The sequence below is a fragment of the Anomaloglossus baeobatrachus genome, chromosome 4, assembly GCF_048569485.1.
Source record: "Anomaloglossus baeobatrachus isolate aAnoBae1 chromosome 4, aAnoBae1.hap1, whole genome shotgun sequence".
NCBI classification, from domain to species: domain Eukaryota; kingdom Metazoa; phylum Chordata; class Amphibia; order Anura; family Aromobatidae; genus Anomaloglossus; species Anomaloglossus baeobatrachus.
The window spans coordinates 596,032,889-596,057,925 of record NC_134356.1 but is presented as its reverse complement, the minus strand read 5'-3'; the positions used below and the strand labels follow the sequence as shown (position 1 = coordinate 596,057,925).

The following is a 25,037-nucleotide window of genomic DNA, read 5'->3' as shown; positions in this document are numbered from 1 at the left end:
TATCCGTATAGCTTTACTGGTGTGTGGACAAAGAAGGCTCCAGGTCCTACACCAGTAAAGAGCCATGTCCATCTTATTTAATTATATGGCACCACCTGGTGGTCAAAGTGTATAGTGATGTGAAGCTCTATTTGAGGAGCCTGATGATACTGGTCACACATGTGCATTAAAGCCTGGTGTCTGCATAGTTAGGCTATGTTCACACGTGGCATCTATTTGCCAGTGCATCTTGGGTGCATCAAAAATGCACTGCGTTTTTACAACATTTTGCCCAATGCGTTTTTAAGTCAAATCTATTGACTGGAAGGCTCAAAACGCTGTAAAAAGACAATTAATTGACATGCTGCATCTTCAAAAACGCAGCCAACAAAAGATGCCCAGTGTGGACAGCAAAATATGTGCACACGCTGCGTTTTTTTGACGCTGAGTTTTTGTGTGTTTTTGCATGCTAAAGATGTACAAAAACGCATAAAAATGCACCTGCGGCAAAAACGCACCGGTAAAAAACGCATGCATTTTTACCACGTATTGGAGCGTTTCTGGCTGCGTTTTGCTGCGTTTTTGATCTCTGCGTTTTTCCAATGCATTGCATGGGGGGAAAACGCAGGAAAGAATTATTGACATGTCCCTTTTTTTTTTTTTTTTATTTTTTTTATGAAGCTAAACGCAGCATAAAAAAAAAACGTTGTGTGCGGACAGCAAAAATTAAAAGTCAGATATTGCTGGGGAAGCAAAGTCATGCAGTTTTGAGCCCAAAAACGCACCCGAAGAATGCCGCGAAAAGCACACTTTGCGCACATAGCCTTAGATGCATCTTTGTGATCTCAAAAACTCACCAAAGATGCACGAAGATGCCGTGTGTGAACTTAGCCTAAGCGCCAATAGAAATAGGAAATGGGATAGGATGCCATCTCTATTGGATGTTCTGTAGTGAACAATGGCTTATGTAGACACTAGGCTTTAGGCTGTGTGCGCACTTTGCGTTGAGGTAGTTCCAGTTCTAAACGCATCCTCTGGCAGAAATGGTCTTTGTTAAATTTGGTTTTGACCACAAAAACGCTATAAATACGCTTGCGTTTTTTGCACGTTTTGGCCACGTCTTTACAGCGTTTTACATGCTTTTTCATTGCTTAAAGTCAGATGCATTTTGAAGACAAATACACTACTAAATAAAGGTTAAACATTCAAACACTATGAAAAAAATGATAACAAATATCATGATTAAAATCATACACAAAATGGGTTATTTTATTAAAATAACTGTTAATATTTATGTGTTAAATTATGGATTTTCAATAATTTAATTGTTGGAGTGTGTGTGTGTGTGTGTGTGTGTGTGTGTGTGTGTGTGTGTGTGTGTGTGTGTGTGTGTGTAAAGGGACATATCATGCCCTTATTATATTGTCAAAAACGCACGCATTTAATTTGTCAAAAAAGCATGTAAAACGCTAGTATTTTGATTTAGGATGCGTTTTGATCATTCTCATTGACTCTAATGTTGGCAAAATGCTGCCAAAATGTCAAAAACAATTGACATGTTGCTTCTTTAAATGCTGAGTTTTTGCCAAATTTTCTGCAACTAAAACGCTGCGTTTTTAACAGCATTGTGCGCACAAGAAAGCCCAAATTCCCATAGACCTTTGCTTGAAAATCAAAACGCATGCATTTTGGCATTAAAAAGGTGCAGTTAAAAATGCTGCGGAAAAGCAGGTAAAAAGGCAAAGTGCGCACATAGCCTTAGGGAGAATGACTGCACATGTGACCAGTATCATTTAGCTCCTTAGGTCGTGTGCACACAGTGTGTAGCGTTTTGTTTTTTTTCCAGTTTCGTCACAAAGCTGCATGCAAATTCTTATGCCAGCAAAATCCGTGAGAATCCTGATGTTGTTTGCACATGTTGCGTTTGTTTTTTTGTTTTTTTTTTCTCCCCTTTTCAGATTTGGTGCAGAAATAAATATGCAGCATGTCAATTCTTTTAGCGTGTTTTTTTTTTTTTTGATTTGTGTTTTTTTTACCCCAGAATGCATGGAAAAACGCCTGCAAAAAAATGCTAGGTTTTTGTTTTCTGCCAAGAGATGTCGTTCTTGTGCAGAAATTTCTGCAACCAAATACTCAGTGTGCACATATAGCCTTAGATGGACTGAAAGTCCATAGCTCTTTACTGGGTTTGTTTTTTTTTGTTTATGGCATGTGAATTGATTTATACAGAGAATGTGATATAGTTTCATAGTTTCATAGTTTCATAGTTTTTTAAGGTTGAAGGGAGACTCTAAGTCCATCTAGTTCAACCCGTAGCCTAACATGTTGATCCAGAGGAAGGCAAAAAACCCCAATGTGGCAAACAAGTTCCAATGGGGAAAAAATTTCCTTCCTGACTCCACATCCGGCAATCAGACTAGTTCCCTGGATCAATACCCTGTCATAAATTCTAATATACATAACTGGTTATATTAAATTTTTCAAGAAAGGCATCCAGGCTCTGCTTAAATGTTAGTAGTGAATCACTCATTACAACATCATGTGGCAGAGAGTTCCATAGTCTCACTGCTCGTACAGTAAAGAATCCTCGTCTGTGATTATGATTAAACCTTCTTTCCTCAAGACGTAGCGGATGCCCCCGTGTTCCAGTCGCAGGCCTAGGTGTAAATAGATCTTTGGAAAGGTCTCTGTACTGTCCCCTCATATATTTATACATTGTGATTAGATCTCCCCTAAGCCTTCGTTTTTCCAGACTAAATAACCCCAAGTTTAATAACCTGTCTTCGTATTGCAGCCCCCCCATTCCTCTAATAATCTTGGTCGCTCTTCTTTGCACCCTCTCCAGTTCAGCTATGTCCTTCTTATATATCGGTGACCAGAATTGTACACAGTATTCTAAGTGCGGTCGCACTAGTGACTTGTACAGAGGTAGAACTATATTTTTTTCATGAACACTTATACCTCTTTTAATACATCCCATTATTTTATTAGCCCTGGCAGCAGCTGCCTGACACTGTCCACTAAAGTGAAGTTTACCATCCACCCATACACCCAAGTCTTTTTCTGTGTCTGTTTTACCCAGTGTTCTACAATTAAGTACATAATCATAAATGTTATTTCCTCTACCCAAGTGCATGACCTTACATTTATCTACATTAAACTTCAATTGCCACTTCTCAGCCCAATCCTCCAATTTACATAAATCTCCCTGTAATATAAAATTATCCTCCTCTGTATTGATTACCCTGCAGAGTTTAGTATCATCTGCAAATATTGAAATTCTACTCCGCATGCCCCCAACAAGGTCATTTATAAATATGTTGAAAAGAAGCGGGCCCAATACTGACCCCTGTGGTACCCCACTATGAACTGAGACCCAGTCCGAGTACGTACCATTAATAACCACCCTTTGTTTCCTATCACTGAGCCAGTTTTTAACCCAGTTACACATATTTTCCCCTATCCCCATTATTCTCATTTTATGTACCAACCTTTTGTGTGGCACCGTATCAAAAGCTTTTGAAAAGTCCATATACACAACGTCCACTGCATTTCCCTGGTCCAGGCTTGAACTTACCTCTTCATAGAAGCTGATCAAATTAGTTTGACAGGATCGATCCCTCATAAACCCATGTTGATACTCTGTCATAAGGTTATTTTTCTTGAGATACTCCAGTATAGCATCTCTCAAGAAACCCTCAAGGATTTTACCAACCGTAGAGGTTAAACTTACCGGCCTATAATTTCCCGGCTCAGTTTTTGTCCCCTTTTTGAATATTGGCACCACATTTGCTATGCGCCAGTCCTGCGGTACCGACCCTGTTATTAAGGAATCTGAGAAGATTAAAAATAATGGTCTATCTATCACAGAACTCAATTCCTGTAGTACTCTGGGGTGTATGCCATCCGGGCCCGGAGATTTGTCAACCTTAGTGATTTCGAGGCGGCGGCGTACTTCCTGCTGGGTTAAGCAGGTAATATTCAAGGGTGAATTTATGGCATCACTGGTCATGTCATCTGCCATGGCATTTTCTTGTATAAAAACCGTAGAAAAAAAGTCATTCAGCAGGTTGGCTTTACCCTCATCCCCTTCCACCATTTCACCAAGACTATTTTTAAGGGGGCCAACACTATCGCTTTTCAGTTTTTTACTGTTTATGTAGTTAAAGAATATTTTAGGATTATTTTTACTTTCTCTCGCAATGAGTTTCTCTGTCTCATACTTAGCTAACTTAATTTGCTTTTTACATATTTTATTTAATTTTCTATAATTATATAATGCCTCATCACTACCTACCCTCTTTAATTCTTTTAAGGCTTTCTGTTTTTCTTTTATTGCTTCCCTTACAGCTCTATTTAGCCATAGGGGTTTCCTCCTATTTCTAGCATGTTTGTTCCCATAGGGTATATTTTCTGCACAAGCCCTATTCAGGATGCTCATAAAAGTCTCCCATTTGCTTTGTGTACTTTTATTACTTAGTACATCATCCCAGTTTATTGCACTAAGATCATCTCTCAACCGTTTAAAATTTGCTTTCCTGAAGTTTAGTGTCCTTGTAGCCACTCTACTATACATCTTACTAAAGAATACATGAAAACTTATTATTTTGTGATCACTATTCCCCAAGTAACCCCCAACTTGTATATTTGATATGCGGTCTGGCCTATTGGTTAGTACAAGGTCTAGTAGTGCTCCCCCTCTTGTGGGGTCCTGTACCATTTGTGAAAGGTAATTATCTTTCATTGTTATCAAAAATCTATTTCCTTTGCTGGAACTGCAAGTTTCTGTTCCCCAATTTATATCAGGATAGTTAAAGTCCCCCATAATAATTACCTCTCCGAGACTCGCTGCTTTATCAATTTGCTTTATGAGGAGATTCTCTACCTCTTCCATAATATTCGGCGTCTTATAACACACCCCTATCAGTATTTTATTATTCACTCTCCCCCCCCTTATCTCCACCCATAGGGACTCTACATTCTCAGTACCCTCACATATGTTGTCACGCAGGATGGGTTTTAAGGATGATTTTACATATAGACACACACCTCCCCCTCGCTTATTTGTACGGTCATTCCTGAATAGGCTATAACCCTGTAAATTAACAGCCCAGTCATAGCTCTCATCCAGCCATGTCTCTGATATCCCCACTATATCATAATTTTCTTCCAACAATATTAATTCTAATTCCTCCACCTTATTTGTGAGGCTTCGGGCATTAGTGTACATGCACGTTACGTATGACTCTGTACCTATATTCCTGCTTACTGTATTGACTGTCCTAACCCTTCCCCCCGTACCACCCCCAATTTCATTACTTGTGCCCTGGTCACTATCTGCACTACATTCCCCTTCTATAAAGTGAATACCCTCGCCCCCCATTCCTAGTTTAAACACTCCTCCAACCTTCTAGCCATTTTCTGCCCCAGCAGAGCTGCACCCTCCCCATTAAGATGCAGCCCATCCCTAGCATAGAATCTGTAGCCAACTGAAAAGTCGGCCCAATTCTCCAGGAACCCAAAACCCTCTTTCCTACACCAATTCTTGAGCCACCTGTTAACCTCCCTGATCTCTCTTTGCCTCTCTGGTGTGGCTCGTGGCACAGGTAGTATTTCCGAAAATACCACCTTTGAGGTCCATGCTTTAAGCTTACAACCTAATTCCCTGAAATCATCTTTAAGGACCTTCCACCTACCTCTAACTTTGTCATTTGTGCCAATATGTACAATGACCGCTGGGTCCTCCCCAGCCCCTCCCAGTAATCTGTCAACCCGATCAGCGATGTGCCGAACTCGAGCGCCAGGAAGACAACACACTGTTCGGCGATCCCTGTCTTTGTGACAGATTGCCCTATCTGTCCCCCTAATAATTGAGTCCCCCACTACCAGTACCTGTCTTGCCTGCCCTGCACTCCTATTCCCCCCCTTACTGGAGCAGACACTCCTCTGGCGTTCAGAGGTCATGCCTTGCTGCAGCAATGCTACCCCTGTAATGACATCCCCCTCATCTGCCAAGTTTGCAAACCTATTGGGGTGTGTCAGTTCAGGACTAGCCTCCCTAGCACTTTTCCCTTTACCCCCCTTTCTAACTGTCACCCAGCTACCTACCTCACCGTCCTGCCGCTCCCTACTACGATCCTCCCTCACATCTGACCCAGCAAGCTGCTGCTCAGTGAGCAGCACACTCCTTTCCATATTGCTAATGCATCTCAGAGTTGCCAGCTGCTCATTTAGATCCAGTATCTGGGCTTCCAAACGTGCAACTTGCGCACATCTCGAACAACAGTATGCACCCTCGAACGGCTTTTCAAGGACTGCATACATGAGACAAGATGTACACTGGATCGCACTAGCAATAGTGGAGCACATTTTCTAATGGGGATAGCACTAAACAAATGTTAAGTAATTAAACAACTAAATACAAACAATTCTATTCACACTTACTTTTGCTCACACTTTGCTCACTCACGCTCACAATGAAGAAGACAGGCTAAAATTCGCGCGCCGCTAGGCGCGCGGCTTTCAGAAGTCTTCCTTCCGGCTGTAACGGCCAAAACCCGGTTCTCCTTGAGCTCGCGGTGACTCTTCACTTATCCCAGAAGGCACTGGGAATATGCAAATGATCCTCGCAAGACTCCTTCCCTGGCTTTCAGAAGTCTTCCTTCCGGCTGTAACGGCCAAAACCCGGTTCTCCTTGAGCTCGCGGTGACTCTTCACTTATCCCAGAAGGCACTGGGAATATGCAAATGATCCTCGCAAGACTCCTTCCCTGGCTTTCAGAAGTCTTCCTTCCGGCTGTAACGGCCAAAACCCGGTTCTCCTTGAGCTCGCGGTGACTCTTCACTTATCCCAGAAGGCACTGGGAATATGCAAATGATCCTCGCAAGACTCCTTCCCTGGCTTTCAGAAGTCTTCCTTCCGGCTGTAACGGCCAAAACCCGGTTCTCCTTGAGCTCGCGGTGACTCTTCACTTATCCCAGAAGGCACTGGGAATATGCAAATGATCCTCGCAAGACTCCTTCCCATTATGTAATAATGGGCGAGCCCCCTTTTAAAGGGAACTGGGAACTGGTCACCAGATTTGACCCCCTTGAAGCTGCGACCACCACCAGTCAGCCCTTATATACCGTATTCTAGAACGCTGTATATAAGAGCCCAAGCCGCTCTGTATAGCATAAAAAAATTTTTTATTGTACTCACCTGCAGGGCGGTCTGGTCTGATGGGTGTCGCTAGTCATGGTCCGGCGCCTCCTGTCTTTCTTCCATTGCCGTACTCCTTCCCAGCTCTATCTGGATGACTTGTCTTACGTCATCCACACAGAGTCCTCCATTGTGCTCCTGCACATGCGCACCTTTTATCTGTCCTGCGCAAAGTACTATAATGCATGGGGAAAGCTTAAAGAACACTCAAACATGCACACTTAAATACTTTGCTCTGTCCTCAACTGGGCAGAGACAAGTACAAGAGCGCAATGGAGGACTCTGTGTGGATGATATAGGACGCGTCATCCTCACGGAGCTGGGAAGGACGATGGTGATGACAAGAGGAGCTTGGGTTTAATTTGCATAATTTGTGGCAAACACCATGCGTTCAAAGAAGCAGCATGTCCATTGTTTTTGCCATTTGGGCTGCGTTTTGCTAACATTGAAATCCATGAGAAGTAGCAAAAAGCAACAAACCTCAAAATTCTAGCGTTTAACCTGCTTTTTTGCTGCAGAAACACTGCGTTTTGGACTACATAAATGCATGCTTTTCTGACGTCAAAATAGAATATGTCCCTTTACACACACACACACATAGTGTGACAATTAAATTAATGAAAAATATAAATGTAATGCTATTTTACCGCTAAATAGTATAAAACCGCTATAATTCTATGAAATATAACTATTTTTTCTTTTATCATTTAAATATTTATATATGTCTTTGGGGGTTTTTTTTTTTCCCCCTTTTTTCATTCTGTTTGTTTAAACTTTATTTAGCAGTGTCTTTATGTTCAAAACACACCTTTCAAAACGCAATGGAAAAGCATGTAAAACGCAAAAAACGCCCCTAAAATGCGGTAAATATGCATGCGTTTTTAGCGCTATTTTGTGGTCAAAAGCAACTTTGGCAAAATCAATTCCTGCCAGAGGGTGCGTTTTGCACTGCAAGTAGGACGACGCGAAGTGCGGACACAGCCTTATATCCAATATTCTAGAATGCACAGTGAGATGTGTCCTAAAGATGAGATAATATATATTAATATATAATTCTGTGCACCATGACATAACTATTTGGCAAACCTTTTCAATTACTATTGGGTTTATAGTCTATGTTCTAGGACGTCACTTTGTGCATCATCCTTTTATAGTGTCACAAGACAGGAATACAAAGCCCAGTGATCACTGCAATTTGCTTTATCACTGTAACTACTCCTGTTCACTTTTTCCATAGCACCAGTCCTGTGGCATCACTGTGGATATTAATGCCTTACTGGACAATACAATGTGTAACAAACCTTTTTTCCTAACTGCTTTATTTTTTCTTTTCTGTGACTTCACAGCGCATTATGTAACTGTAAAATAACGTTCTCCACTTTATCCTATTATTCAGTCCCATTTCTTGGTGTATTAAGCCCATAGAAGAGGCATTTGTATGGTGGCTATGGATAACCGTGTATTTCCCAACCTTACCGAGTATTTGTGCTTCTAACTTATGGCATTTTTTATTTTGCAGTAAAATGTATCAGAAGTAAACCCACTTACTTTGCTGAGAGATTATATAAATCCATGAAGGTGAGTTGTTCTCGGGTAAATGAAAGCTTATATTGCAGCTAACAAATCCATAGATGAGATCAATAACAATTCCTCTAGGGATTATCCTCCCCTTATACACTATACAGAACCATAAATGATGATAAACTATGACTGCGGCGCGGTGCAGACGATACAGGTTCTTCTTCCTTAGTATTATAAGAAAGGTAAATTCTGGGAGTCTTGCAACTGGTAATGTAAAACAAGTTATTGAATTCCATAGTCACAAGTAATGGACGTTATGCCTTCTAAGCCTTTTTAGCCAGTAAGAAAGAAAAAAAAAAAAGGATAAAAAGTGGAATAACATCTGCTGCTATGCCAATAAAGAGTTAATTCCAAATGAGAGCAATGCAAGGTAGTTTATTTTACGTGTTTCGGAGATAACCCCTCTCCTTCATCAGGAAATCATCGACCATTTTTGGTGGATTTCCTGATAGAGAGGGGTTATCTCCGAAACGCGTAGAATAAACCACCCTGCTTTGCGCTTATTTAGAATTAACTCTTTATTGGCACAGCAGCGCGGACGTTTTTCCACTTTTCATTCTTATTTTTTTCTTGCTTCTGCCTTTGGCACGTGTAGTCTGCAGCAGCTGATACATGCTTTAATACTGGTTGTGTGTCACACAACCATCTCAGGTGAGTGGTTTTCATTAACCCTTACTGTGGTTATCCTGGTAAGACCCTATATGCGCTTTTTTATATCCACATTTTTTGTTTTTTTGTTTTTTTTACCCTTTGTAGCCAGTAAGCAGGACAGTTCACCCCTTACCGCCAAAGCCTGTGCTCCCTTTCCTGACCTGGCTAAATTTTACAATTCTGACCAGCGTCACTTAGAGGTTATAACTCTGGAATGCCTCAACGTGTGTGTGTGTTTGTGTTGTGTGTTGTGTGTGTTTGTGTTGTGTGTTGTGTGTGTTTGTGTTGTGTGTTGTGTGTGTGTTGTGTGTTTGTTTGTGTGTTTGTGTGTGTGTGTTGTGTGTTTTGTTTTTTTTTCTTTTTTTTTTTTTTTTTCTTTATGACCTGTTGTATTTCTTGTTAGTGGTAAAATTTTGGTCGATATGATTTGGGCATTTTATTTATGAAAAACTTCGAAAATGTATGAAACATTTGCAATTTTTAAATTGTTTAAATTTTTCTGTCCTTAAACCAAATAGTCTCGCAATCATTAATAAATAACATTTATCATGTAAATTTTACATCAGAATAATTGAGAAACATTTTTTTTTTCGGTTAGGAAGTTAGACATGTTAACCATTTATCAGCAAATTTTTCATTTTTCAAACAATTTATAAAACATTTTTTTTTTGACAATATCACATTTGAAGTGACTTTGAGAGGTTTACGTGACAAAAAATACCCAAAAGTGACACAATTTGAAAAGCTGCACCCCCTCATAGTACTCAAAACCACATTTGAAGAAGTTTAAACTTTTTTAGGTGCATCATAGGAATTAAAGAAATGTGGAAGGAAAAAATCAAAATGTTAATTTTTCTCACAAAAACCTTGCTCTAGCCCCACATTTTTCATTTGCATAATAGTAAATGGAGAAAATGGACAGTACAATTTATCACCCATAACAAATATGTGGTGGAAAACTGTTTGGGCGCCTTCTCCCCCATAAGTAACCCCATTTTTATAAACTACACCCCTCAATGAATTCATCTAGGGAACGAGTGAGCACATTGACACCGTAGGTGTGCCACAGAATTTTATGCTATTGGCAGTGAAGAAAGAATTTAAAATAAAATAACTAGAATATAAATACAGTGTGTGTATATGTATTCATAAGTGTGTGTGTGTGTGTGTGTGTGTAAAAAAATATATATATATATATATATATATATATATATATATATATATATATATATATATATATATATATATATATATATATATATATATATATATATATATATATATATATATATATATATATAATATAATATATTTTACTATTTTTTTTTTTTTTATTATTTATTTATTTATTTTTTCCCAGCACTGCCCAGAAGTATAACCTTTTGTGGCACACTTGCGATATCAATATGCTCACTGCACTGCACTCCTACATGAAATCATTGAGGGGTGCAGTTTGTAAAATGGGGTCACTTCTGGAGGGTTCCTGTTTTAGCACCTCCAGAGGCTCTGCCAAAGTGACATGGCCCCCACAAACCATTTCACCGAAATTTGCATTCCTTCCCTTCTCAGCTTTGCATTATACCTGAAAAGTACTTCCTGAGTTACATGTAAGGTATTGTTGGGGCCACACAGGAGAAGTTACACAATAAATTATCCGATCCAAGTTTTTAACTTTTGTAAAGGGCTAATAAGAAGAAAAAATGGAACAAAATATATTAGTAAGAAAAAAAATTATGTAAATATAAAAAAAAGCATTTTAGTGAGATTTTTATATCTTTATTTTCACTAAAATGTTTTGTTCCATTTTATTATTAGTGGCCCGTTATGCAATCCAAGTTTAATTTTTTTTATTTATTTTATTTTTTTTTATAATCTGTTGCAATTTCTCGAGTAAAGGGGTGAATTAGAACTTTTGTTGTGTGTTCTGTCTTCATGCACGTTTGCACAGTATGCAATCTGATACAGCATAAACCTTCTTCTATCTTCCATAAAAAGCAGGCTGTTGCTCTGTAGTCTAAACTTATTTATTGGTTAACAGTGCACATGGTGCGTAAGAGTATGTGAATGTGGTAAAACCTGAAGGAACATAAATATCTCTAGTAAGTATAGAGCACACAATGCGTACTGGTATTACATTACATTGTACAGAGGAAGTGCTCTACAAAATGGAGACTGCACACATGTGAATTTCTGCCTGGCATAATCTCCCTATATATTCACAACTATACCGTTCAACAAGAGATTTGAACAGCAGCAGTAATCCCTTACCAGATATGCTTTTGTAAGGATAGTGGGCTTTTTATCAAGGAGAGTGCTAGGAGACAGAACAGCACACGTCCTCCTGTGGTGAATTAACTCCTGAAATGGATGCCATCACCCACAATGCCTAGGAAATTTCCCATAATACAATAGGACACTCCCACAGAGAACTTAATGAATGCTACAGAAATAAGCCACTAAATGGTGCTCTAACATCATTTAACATTTGTAAGGCTAATCAATCAACAGTGATTGTATGACACTTATAACTTTGACAACTCTGCCTGAATGGCAAAAGTGGTTTTTTTGTTCTTAACAGACTATAACCTAATGATCGCTTGTGCTATGTACAGTAATACCCTAGCATCGCTGCATATAGTGAAAATCACAATCTCCTTTGAAGCCCGGTCAAGGCAGGTTTCAAGAGAGCGCTGTGATGACAAGCACGGAGGTAGTCAGCGCACTCTGCTGTTATATCAACTCATGGGTGACCCACAATCACGTCATCGGCGCTTAAAATGGTGCACCCCTGTGCAGATTAAATGTCGCTGTGAGTTTGCCACCAGTATTTACCAAGTTAACAATTGTTAACCTGTTAAATGTGTTATCTGCAGGTCTTGGTGTTTCTCAGCCCCAACTCCGACCCTGCATGCAGCTTTACATGAAAACCCTTCTTTAATCTAATGATGGCTGGATCGTACAGAAAAAGCATGTTCTGCCTATTGTGTCCCCCACTATTTCTTACAGATTGTAGCTTGTGAGCAGGGTCATCACTCCTCCTGTAACTGGGGAACTATCTGTTACTTAGTCTATACATGTCCCTGCTTAATTATAAAGACCATAAAAAAGTGATATGGAATATGTTGGCGCTATACAAATAAAATCATTGACACAATCGATTACCCCTTCATTAAGCTTTGTGGACCTCTCTTTACAGTTCAAGAATATTGTTGTACTAGGGGCCATTGCTCATGAGGAATGGGCTAAGGGGCACTTATCACATAGCGAGGTCACTGCTGAGTCACAGGTTTCGTGACCTACCAGTGACCTAATCAGCGATCTCTCTCTGTGTGTGTGTGTGTGTGTGTGTGTGTGTGTGTGACACTAAGCAGTGACCTGGCCCCTGCTGTGACATCGCTGATCGTTACTATAGATAGATAGATATATATAGATATAGATATAGATATAGATATATAGATATAGATATATATATATATATATATATATATATATATATATATATATATATATATATATATATATATATATATATATATATATATATATATATATATATATATATATATATATATATATATATATATATATATATATATATATATATATATATATATATATATATATATATATAATCTCCCGGGTCGAACGCTGAAACCGCGCGAATCCTGATTTTTACAGTTCAGGTCCGCTCAACACTACTCTCGCGTGCCAACAACATCCAGTTTGCAAATAGCCTCTTCAGAAGGAAGAAGACTTTAATCTCTGGCGGCACATATTGAATCCTAAAAAGTCAATAGTATCCCTTTAACAAGCCCTTTCATATGATGGAATAAGAAGCCAAACCGGAAATCTACATTTGCAGTAGTGTTTTAGGGTATAACTCTTCATCAGTGTAAGGCCTCTTTCACACGTCAGTGAAATATACACACTTTTTTCACGGATGTGTTGAAGGGGCTGATGGCCCTCTGTTTGCCGTGATTTTGACACGTGTGTTCTCCGTGAGCTATCTGTCATATCACACAGAGCAGGAACTTTATACTTTCCTGTTCACGCCACTGCTGTCTGTGGTTCTGATGTCTCCGGCGCTGCGGTCACACTTGCTTCTAGATCCATGGTGCAGTGAATACTCATGAGCATAGTGAGCGGACCCTGAAGCAAGTGACAACAGTGCCGAAGACAGCAGAGCTGGAGACGGGGGGAGTATAGAAAATAATTTTATTTCAAAGAAGCGTGTTTCACTGGGTGGTCCTTGTGACACCCGGGCTGCCTGAGAAAAACTGACTTGTTTACGTGCACGACACTCATGGACACTCTGACCGTGAGTAATCGCTGATATTGATTTGATTTTATGGGTCTGCATATGTGACGCCCTGGACTAGCCAGGTAGTCACAGATCGCGCCCCACACAACACCAGTCCCTCACTAGGTAACACCAGCCAAACCATAAAACCCTAGTCACCTCCCTCAGTGCTTGATGGACACACCAGGGGGGGGCGGAGCCAGGCCCACCGATGAGTTCAGAGGGCCTGAGGCAGGAAAACACAGTGCAGTCTGAGTGGAGTAGAGCAGTCTGACAGTCTGGTCTGAGAGTGCAGTGGAGGAGGTCAGGCCTGTGACAGACTGACAGGTGCCGGAGTCGGAGCCCTGGTACCCTGGCTAGGAGGCAGACTGTGGCCTAGCCTGCAGGAGCCGGGAAGACGGCTCAGTGGAACCGTGGTAGACCGGGACAGGGTAGTGGCCCGCTGGTACTGACCCAGGGAACCGACTGGAAACTGGAGCACACAGGGGGGTACTCAGACCCTGAAACGAGGTCCAGAATCCACTGGACTGAGTTAATTGACTGATTGCGGTCTGGACTATAGGTCCTTTCCCACCCAAGTCCCGACTGAAGACAACAGCCCACCGAGGGGGATAGAAAGCCACCGCACAGGCAAAGAGATCCCAGCATATGCGGGCAAACTGGCTCTCCCAACATATACACAGCCAGGGAGTGGACTCCCGTCGCTGAAGCGCAGGCAGTCTGCACATACACTACACGGTGCAGAAGAAAGGCCAAGACCACCGAACTGGGTGGGAGACTAGACGCAGTCGGCTGCGGGCACCGACCACAATCAACTTCGTTTACCAGAGACTTGTGTGTGTCAATAACAGTGAGTACAACAGTGCCATCCGGCCGCGCACCGCCCAGCTACTTCTCCCCAACGGGTCCCGGGGCCATCATCCCTGCCCACGGAGGGGTTAACATCTTGCTGCATAACCATCTCCCCCGGGTGCCCCGTAACTGCAGCGGTGGTGTCTACACCCTACACCTTCACCACAACCCGTGGGTGGCGTCACGAACTCAAACACGGCTCCGGCCGTACACCTACCTACCACCCCCCTAAGTAGCGCCAGCACCCTTTCAGAGCGAAGTGACCCCGGGTCCGGTGGCGCTCGAGCCACCCACCAACGAGCCCGGATCCGAGCGGCTCGGCAGTAGCAGAGCGCGGGGCGGTACACATGTTCGTGATTCCACTACATATAAAAACTGCTTCATACATATCGGGATCATGGCTGTGTGAAGGGGCCCTAAAGCAGGATCTGATTTCAGTAGGTGAGAGACCGCTGACTAGTGGTCTTGGTGAAGGGAAGTTTCTCCTTGCGGAGAGTTACATGCCAGTGTAAGTAGTCTTATAGGCCATGCAATACACTTGCTCCTCAGCACCCTTTTAGAAATCATTACTTGCCCCACACCTTGTAATGGGTGCCATGCAATTTATTTTCTTTCTGAAGCTGTCCCACCTTGCCACAGTGATCGGAGCATATTATGGGGGCTGTGAGCATCTGTGAAGGCGAGAGTAACAGGGCAAGGCTTTTATGAATGTGACTGACACTGTAGAGACCTAACAGTGACATAATGAATGCTTATTTAGAGTACCTGACTTATTTTGTGGTTATAAATATTAATGAGCGTCACCTATTAAGTTCTAGAATAAATTAGATGTGTGAAGTTTTCGGTAAAGGTTAGGATGGGGCTCGCGGAATATGACTGGATAAAAATAAATGCCGGTAATACTTTTTTTGTCGGTCATATGTCACTTTGCCGACTTCTCCCAGGAGGGATGCACGGTCTGGCACAGTCTCCTGGTAAGGCCGGGGTATTTTTCGCACTTTCTGAAGGATTTGCTCTTTTAAGCTCCAGTGAAGCTGAACCACAAGTGACAAATGAGCGGAGAAGCGGCAGCTCTGCTTGGCATTCATTACAGCGCTGCTGTCTGCTCAGCGCAGGTGGAGAGTTAAAGAGAAAGCGAGATGCACGGAGAGGCGAATAATGGATGAGAAATTACCTGGTGTAGATACAGAAGTGTGACGGGCGGTGCAGAAATTTGAATAGAAGATTTCGATTTCCATTAAACTCTATCAATGAGCAAAAAATAAAACTGATTTTAATTGAATATTTCCAGTGGATCTGATTTATTAATGTATTAACTCTTTTTAACACTTTCGCTTCTCATATGTTAAAGTATCTCCTGTATGGATCTAGTGTCACACCAGTATAAACATGAATTGGAACCACTTATTTAATTGGGGGGCAGAGCGGGGCACGATTATCCCAGGTAGTGTTATGAATGACAGTCATGTGGTCTCTGGCAATAGAAGGTCGCAGCGTTTGGCTGTGCAAAATTCTCCCTGACTTTCCATTGTTCCTGCTGTCAGTATTCATTGGTATAGGTAGCTTTCCTGCAGGATTCATCTCTTTCCCCCCCCCTTTTGGACCCAGCAGGAGCTCGCCTTCCACTCACCAGCTGATCATCAGTATTCTCTTGGTCCTTAAATATTCCCTTCTTCCCTGGACTGGTGCTGGTGATATTATTCAGTTCATGCTAGCTCTGGTTGCAAGCAGGTGGCTTGTAATCTGTGGTATTGTTGCTAAAGCTTTGCTGAACTCCTGCCTGAGTCATCTGTGGATAAGTAGTTCATGCTGTTTCTCCCGTGTGTCTTCCTTGTGTCTTCCTTTAGCATTTAGTGGGATTGACGAAGAGCTCATCCCACCCGTTCACTATTAAGGGCCCAGCACTAGGGATACCTAGGGTCAGGTATCCGGCTTGGCGCATAGGTTCTGTACCTGTCTAGGGTGGTGAGGAACCCCCGGGATCAGCTATAGGTTTGGTCAATGGGTCACAATTCTCCCCCTCCCCTCTTCCCTAGACACAGGGGTCCCCTTCACTTACCTTCGCCACTCGCTTGGTACTTCCCCATACCTATCATGACAGTAGCGGTCAAGCATTTACACTGAAACTCTTGCATTTAGTCTGGGGCTGCCAGTATTGGCTACAGTCCCACAGACTTGATTTTGCATCGGTGCTTTAACAAGACCCCCAATTATTGCAAGTCTTTAGAAGCTTTGGTTGTTTTATATAGGCCAAGGGGACTTTTCGTCCACCTAGACTCCAGGGCGATTGCAACCCCTGCATCTATTGTAGTTACGCCCCTGCCCACAGTCATCCGTGCATGCTGCCCCTCCATTCTAATGAAAAGTGCCCCGTTCTGCCGATTGCTGCAGATTTCCTCCCATGGATTAATCAGTTATTACCTATCCTATGGAGAATCCTAACTTTTTCTGAAGTGCTGATTGGGTATTATAGCGTTAAATGTTATTGAGCAAACTATCATTCAGAATGCGAACTGACTAAATGTGGGTTTATTGCAGATTTCATCTCTTTAGATCAGAATTGATGCCTAAAATATTTAGTAAATACACAACAACCTGGTAGAATTTTGAGTCTGCCGCAGCAAGATTTAAAGAGAATCTGCCACCAGGCTTTACCACTTACTCTGAGGGCAGCATAATGTAGAGACAGACTGATTCCAGCGATGTGTCACTTACTGAGCTGCTAACTTTACTTTATCAGCAAGAGATTATCAAAACTAGTGACTTTATCATTCGAGGACTAGTAAACCTACAGCAATGTAATCTTACATATTCATGAGCTCTACACAACTTTCCCCCTTCCTCCTCCACTGATTTGGTATCTTTCTGTGTACACTATGGCTATGTTCGCACGTTGCGTTTTTTCCCGCGTTTCTGCAGCGTTTTTGGCAGCAGCGTTTTTGCGCTAAAACGCATGCGTTTTTGTTTACCAGCAAACTCTATGGGAAAAGCAGAAATCCTGTCTGCACTTTGCTTTTTTTTCTGCAGCGTTTAATTTGCATATTTGTGGTCAAAAACCATGCTGAAAAAGAAGCAGCATGTCAGTTGTTTTTGCCATTTCTGCAGCGTTTCCTTAACATTGGAGTCAATGAGAAATGGCAAAATGCAACCAAAAGCACAATTCCTGCGTTTTTCATGCTTTTTTTACCTGCTTTTCCACTGCGTTTTTGGCTCCAAAAACGCATAAAACGCATGCTTTTCTGGCCAAAAAATAATGGGTTCTAATGTTCCTTTACACACACACACAATAACCGAACATTTAAATGTTAAAAAATAATAAACTTTACCTATTTTTCTGTTAAAATGTGCATAACCACTATTATTTCATTAAAATTGATAATTTTCCATATAGTTTTATTAAAAGTTAATTTTATACTTTTTTTTTCTTTTTTCATTCTTTTTGACTATTTCAACTTTATTTCTCAGTGTCTTGATCTACAAAACGCATCTGCAGAAACGCAGGTGAAAACGCAGGTAAAAAGCGCTGAAAACGCACTTAAATCGCGGTAAATACGCATGCATTTTTAGCGCTAAAAAATGGTCAAAAGCAATTTGGTCAAAAACCAAGGGAATGAAAACCGTGCAGAATAAACTGCAGGTACTCCGACGCAACGTGCGCACATAGCCTTAGGCAGCTTTCTGCCTATTCAATTATTGGTGGGTGGGGTTATACAGGGCTCAGCATTCAGAGAACTGGTAGATATGCAGCACATAAAACAGGGATTTTATCAAAAGCACAATAAGCAGCCCAGTAAGTAACTATACTGCAGGAATCAATATTGCTCTGCTCTCAGGTGGGCTAGCAATAACCTGCTGACAGATTCGTGCGAAAAGTGAAGACGTAAAAGAAAATAATGCAAATGTCATCAAACTTCTACCTAAATCTATTTCTAAAAATGCTATTGACATGAATTTCTCATCAGATATCTGTAACAACCCATCCAATCCACACAGGCAAATAAAGTTAAACAATTGATGTCCATAAGTTTAGTGATGTGTAATAATGAAAAATGACATGGGGGGGGAATAAGTATTGAACACGCTTACTGAACTTTATTTAATAGTTTGTACAAATGCCTTTTGTAGGTGTTGACAGCTACAAGACGCCTCCTGTATGGAGAAACTAGTGGCATGCATTGTTAAGGTGTGATTTTGGCCCATTCTTCACACAAGCAGTCTTCATATCCTGCAGGATCTGTGGGCTCCTTCTATGAACTCTGCGCTTTAGTTCCTTCCATAAATTTTGTATTGGATTCCGGTCAGGTGATTGGCTCAGCCATTGTAGTGGCTTTATTTTGTTCCTCTGAAACCAATTGAGCGTTTCATTGGCTGTATGTTTGGGATCATTGTCTTGCTGAAATAATCATCAAATTGTCTCTCCAGTAAAGGAGACAAACTCTAGCACAGCGCCACCTATTGGAAGTAGCGATCCTAAAAGTCACAAGTGGATTTTTGACAATCCTTTGCAATATGACTCAGGATATATAAGCCAGATCAGAATCCCAATTTGCAGACACGGTGTTTCGGGGTGCTTGCCCCTCGTCAGTGCAAAGTATGGGGGTGTCTGATCTGGCTCATGAGAAAGCTATGTGGGGACCACGGGGGAACACTATTCTCCTTAAGGAGACTTTGCAAGCCAGTCTGGCTGCCAGGTAAGGGGACTTATAGCTGCAATGCCCCTAAAATTCCACGGGGGAACACTATTCTCCTTAAGGAGACTTTGCAAGCCAGTCTGGCTGCCAGGTAAGGGGACTTATAGCTGCAATGCCCCTCTGGGAAATATTCAAATTGTCTCTCCAGTAAAGGAGACAAACTCTAGCACAGCGCCACCTATTGGAAGTAGCGATCCTAAAAGTCACAAGTGGATTTTTGACAATCCTTTGCAATATGACTCAGGATATATAAGCCAGATCAGAATCCCAATTTGCAGACACGGTGTTTCGGGGTGCTTGCCCCTCGTCAGTGCAAAGTATGGGGGTGTCTGATCTGGCTCATGAGAAAGCTATGTGGGGACCACGGGGGAACACTATTCTCCTTAAGGAGACTTTGCAAGCCAGTCTGGCTGCCAGGTAAGGGGACTTATAGCTGCAATGCCCCTAAAATTCCACGGGGGAACACTATTCTCCTTAAGGAGACTTTGCAAGCCAGTCTGGCTGCCAGGTAAGGGGACTTATAGCTGCAATGCCCCTCTGGGAAATATTCAAATTGTCTCTCCAGTAAAGGAGACAAACTCTAGCACAGCGCCACCTATTGGAAGTAGCGATCCTAAAAGTCACAAGTGGATTTTTGACAATCCTTTGCAATATGACTCAGGATATATAAGCCAGATCAGAATCCCAATTTGCAGACACGGTGTTTCGGGGTGCTTGCCCCTCGTCAGTGCAAAGTATGGGGGTGTCTGATCTGGCTCATGAGAAAGCTATGTGGGGACCACGGGGGAACACTATTCTCCTTAAGGAGACTTTGCAAGCCAGTCTGGCTGCCAGGTAAGGGGACTTATAGCTGCAATGCCCCTAAAATTCCACGGGGGAACACTATTCTCCTTAAGGAGACTTTGCAAGCCAGTCTGGCTGCCAGGTAAGGGGACTTATAGCTGCAATGCCCCTCTGGGAAATATTCAAATTGTCTCTCCAGTAAAGGAGACAAACTCTAGCACAGCGCCACCTATTGGAAGTAGCGATCCTAAAAGTCACAAGTGGATTTTTGACAATCCTTTGCAATATGACTCAGGATATATAAGCCAGATCAGAATCCCAATTTGCAGACACGGTGTTTCGGGGTGCTTGCCCCTCGTCAGTGCAAAGTATGGGGGTGTCTGATCTGGCTCATGAGAAAGCTATGTGGGGACCACGGGGGAACACTATTCTCCTTAAGGAGACTTTGCAAGCCAGTCTGGCTGCCAGGTAAGGGGACTTATAGCTGCAATGCCCCTAAAATTCCACGGGGGAACACTATTCTCCTTAAGGAGACTTTGCAAGCCAGTCTGGCTGCCAGGTAAGGGGACTTATAGCTGCAATGCCCCTCTGGGAAATATTCAAATTGTCTCTCCAGTAAAGGAGACAAACTCTAGCACAGCGCCACCTATTGGAAGTAGCGATCCTAAAAGTCACAAGTGGATTTTTGACAATCCTTTGCAATATGACTCAGGATATATAAGCCAGATCAGAATCCCAATTTGCAGACACGGTGTTTCGGGGTGCTTGCCCCTCGTCAGTGCAAAGTATGGGGGTGTCTGATCTGGCTCATGAGAAAGCTATGTGGGGACCACGGGGGAACACTATTCTCCTTAAGGAGACTTTGCAAGCCAGTCTGGCTGCCAGGTAAGGGGACTTATAGCTGCAATGCCCCTAAAATTCCACGGGGGAACACTATTCTCCTTAAGGAGACTTTGCAAGCCAGTCTGGCTGCCAGGTAAGGGGACTTATAGCTGCAATGCCCCTCTGGGAAATATTCAAATTGTCTCTCCAGTAAAGGAGACAAACTCTAGCACAGCGCCACCTATTGGAAGTAGCGATCCTAAAAGTCACAAGTGGATTTTTGACAATCCTTTGCAATATGACTCAGGATATATAAGCCAGATCAGAATCCCAATCATCATCATTCATCATCATCATCATCATCATCATCATCCATCATCTCTATAGTAATGACAGCAGACTCTTATCAAGAATGTCTCAGAACACTTGTCCATTTGTCCGTCCTTCAGTTATGATGATTGCTAGTGCTGTAGGCTGAAAATCAGCCCCACAACATTTTTCCCACCTCCAAACTTCATTGTTGGTATGGTGTTTTGCGTTGATTTTGCCTTTTGGCCTCCTAATATGGTGTGTAATATGGCATCCAAAGAGGTCCGTTTTGGTCTCCTCTGACCAGACAATATTCACCTAGTATTTCATAGACTTGTCTAAATGATGTTGCGCAAAACGTAAACGTGCTTGTACATGCTTTGTTCAGCAATGGAGTCTTGCATAGCGAGCCTTTTTGCTTGTCAGTGTAAATACTGTCAGTGATTTTCTCAAATTCCAGCATGGCTTCTGTGCCACTGTGAGTGTCCTGGACTCCTAAGGCTGCTGTCACACATCTGGTTTTTGCTGAGCGGCACAATACGGCGCTCTGCAAAAAAAGGCAACAGTTTGTGGGGGGTTTTTTTGCCGCCGGTTGCATTTTTTCCCGCATAGACTTGCATTAGCGCCGTATTGTGCCGCATGGCCTTGCATTGCGTCCGCTTTTTGCCGGATGCGGCATATTTAGCCCATGCGGCAGCCGGATGGAACGTTGTCTGACACTTTTTTTTGTGCAGCGAAAAAACCGCATCGCGCCGCGATTTATAATGCAGGCCTATGGATGCAGAATGCGTTTTTTTGCACTGCGCATGCTCCGTATCAGGCTGCATCCGTCAAAAAACGGACGGGCCACAAGGAAAAACTTATGCAACGGATCCGTTTTTTTCGCCGCATCCATTGCATAGGTTTTTGAGCCGCACTGCAAAAACCGGATGTCTGAAAGCAGCGTAAGCAGATGTTACAGGTGCAACCAATCACTAATTGCATGTATACAGATTTTTAAAAATAATTGACAGAAGTACAATAACATGAAGATCTATTCCTGAATCTATGCTGTGGAAATCAGAATAAACGTATCTGATAATACTACTGCGTTATTTGTAAGGAAAACTGTGCAAAATGTTCCATAACCAGTTTATTTCTAAAATGTTTTTAAAAACCCATTCATATTTTGGTAAGTCTAAACTTACTACATACAAGTGCTATTATGTTCATTATGCAAGCTACAGTATGTACCCTGATGAATATGTAATAATCATTCCATACATGTTCTCCCATCTCAGGGTCTGGGCACTGATGACGACACACTGATCAGAGTAATGGTCTCTCGCTGTGAAATTGACATGTTGGAAATCCGCTCAGAGTTCAAGAAGTTGTATGGAAAGTCCCTGCACTCTTTTATCAAGGTGAGTCCTCATCACCGTGACACAATCAATACTATATTGATCGCAGCTTGAAGCTTCTAGTCGGTTTTCATACAATTACTACAATGAGAAATACAAGGTAATATTGTGGCACCGTGTTAGCCAGAAAAATCTATCGAAATTCTATGTCCCAAGAATGACAAAACTATGTTATGAGTGATACCTTTACTAGACATACCAACAGGACCTAAATCACGGCCCTGAACAAGTCCAGTTGAATGTTCCCACCAATACAAAAACCTCCTTTAATAGGAATGTTTTTACCCCCGTAGAATCGGGCTCAACCACCTATTCATGTAAATGCTGCTTTCTCAGAGATTTCACTGGCCTCCATTGCTATTCCATAAAGTTCACTCATATGCAACGACCCGCTTTGCTGTATGTTAAAGGGAACCAACCAGCAGGATTTTAATCTATAAAGTAAAGCCAGTGCTATACTGGTGCTAGGAGGCTGAATGTAAGCATACATTTTGTTGTGAGATTGGATATTTTATTTCAGAAATATGTGCAAGTAAAGTTCCAGCAATGCACTGTTATTTGATTGACATGTGCAACAGGAAGGGAATATGTGGGTCAGGTTTTGCTGTCTACCTGAGCCGGAATTAACGATTGCAACAGGGGGAGAAGGCCATGCAGGTAGACCGGGGCAGGGAAAGATAAGAAGACCCAACTTACATATTCCCTTCCTGTTGCACCTGTCAATCAAATAGTTGGGCATTGCTGGAACTTTACTTGCACATATTTCTGAAATAAAATATCCAATCTCAGAACAAAAGATATGCTTCCATTCAGCATCCTAGCGTCAGTATAGCACTGGCTTTACTTTATATATAAAAATCCTGCTGATTTAATTCCCTTTAATGGCAGAAATGGCACTGTCTGCTATCAAAGATTGGCAGCTTTTTGTGTGGCAAGCTTTAAGACCCATTGAGACTCTCTGATAAATTCAGAAATGTGTTCATTAATACATGTGTTCTTCAATTGTTGGCTACTGTAAACGTTCAGCTATCCAACGAATGAACAAAACACCCATTTTTTGGTGATTGGATTGTTCATAGTTTAATTAGAAAATATGCTGCCAATAATGATGATATTCGACGCATGCAGAACGATCATATTAATGATGCTTGGTTGGTCGGTCTAAATGGGCATCAAGACTGGCTACATACAAGCTGATCGGCTACACACGGTGGTTTAATATCCTTGATAAACTCCTAGTTGTGCCCCAAGTCTGCTCATCCAAGGCAAAGCATTAAGTAAAAGTGCAGCACAAGAGAAGTTTTGAAAAGGGTAAAGTGCTTCTCCACAGGTCTATGGCAGAAGTAAAGGCTAGAAGAATGATGTGAGAAGAGGTTACTAGAAGAATGGAGAGAAAGTAGAGACATTGATAGAACTATTAGAGACGCACCTGGTTGTTTTTCCATTGTTTGTAGAGCATGATGTTCTGACATTTCACTTTGCTTTCCAGGGGGACTGTTCTGGAGATTACAGGAAGGTTCTCCTGAAACTATGTGGAGGGGAAGACTGAATAAATCTGCAGTATTCCCAAAATGCCCTCTTCGGAGTCTAGGAGATCATATGTCTTGTGCTTAACAATCGTAAATTGCTCTCTGGAAAAATAACTTCTTTTTTTTTTTTACGATTCCAATATATCACTTACAGTATACTGATTAATTAAATATACATTTTTACATTTACTGCTGATGTGAGGATTTGTTATTTCCTGACACTTAAGATCCACAACTATTCACATTTCATTGTATATAATGACTAGGCCGCATAAGTAGTTACTCAACAGAAGATGTTGTCCACTGTTCTTTTAATACTTTATTCCCTCCATCATAAAGTAATGCAATCGGCAAATGGCTAAAAACGCATTAACTCTGCTTTTAGAACCTTAATCTTTCTACTCTCGAGCGTTCTCACATCAACACTTGGAAGATACCTGTTCTCAGGGTCGGACTGGGGTGCCGGGGGCCTACCAGGGAAATTGCCTCTAGGGGCCCACACTATGGCTACCATAAACGTTTTTATTACTTGTACATTTTCGGCTTCTCTCAGTAGAACGTGCGCCTATTAGCAAACTCCACAGTGCGCAGAAGAGCCCTGTCCTGGGCCTGCAGATAGCGCAGAAGAGCCCTGTCCTGTGCCTGCAGATAGCGCAGAAGAACCCTGTCCTGGGCCTGCAGATAGCGCAGAAGAACCCTGTCCTGGGCCTGCAGATAGCGCAGAAGAACCCTGTCCTGGGCCTGCAGATAGCGCAGAAGAACCCTGTCCTGGGCCTGCAGATAGCGCAGAAGAACCCTGTCCTGGGCCTGCAGATAGCGCAGAAGAACCCTGTCCTGGGCCTGCAGATAGCGCAGTAGAGGACCTGTCCTGGGCCTGCAGATAGCGCAGTAGAGGACCTGTCCTGGGCCTGCAGATAGCGCAGTAGAGGACCTGTCCTGG

General features: G+C 42.0%; 1 protein-coding gene across 2 annotated transcripts in view; it reads left to right on the top strand.

The window, feature by feature from the left end:
• Positions 1-24,286, top strand: part of ANXA4 (annexin A4) — a 132,511-nt gene extending 108,225 nt beyond the window's left edge. For both annotated transcript variants that reach the window (XM_075346161.1, XM_075346162.1), the window contains exons 11-13: positions 8,699-8,757; positions 22,449-22,571; positions 24,058-24,286. In XM_075346161.1, the coding sequence (XP_075202276.1) occupies positions 8,699-8,757; positions 22,449-22,571; positions 24,058-24,117 (242 nt within the window). In that variant the 3' untranslated portion in view covers positions 24,118-24,286. The remainder of the gene's footprint in view (positions 1-8,698; positions 8,758-22,448; positions 22,572-24,057) is intronic.
• The last annotated feature ends 751 nt before the right edge of the window (positions 24,287-25,037 follow it).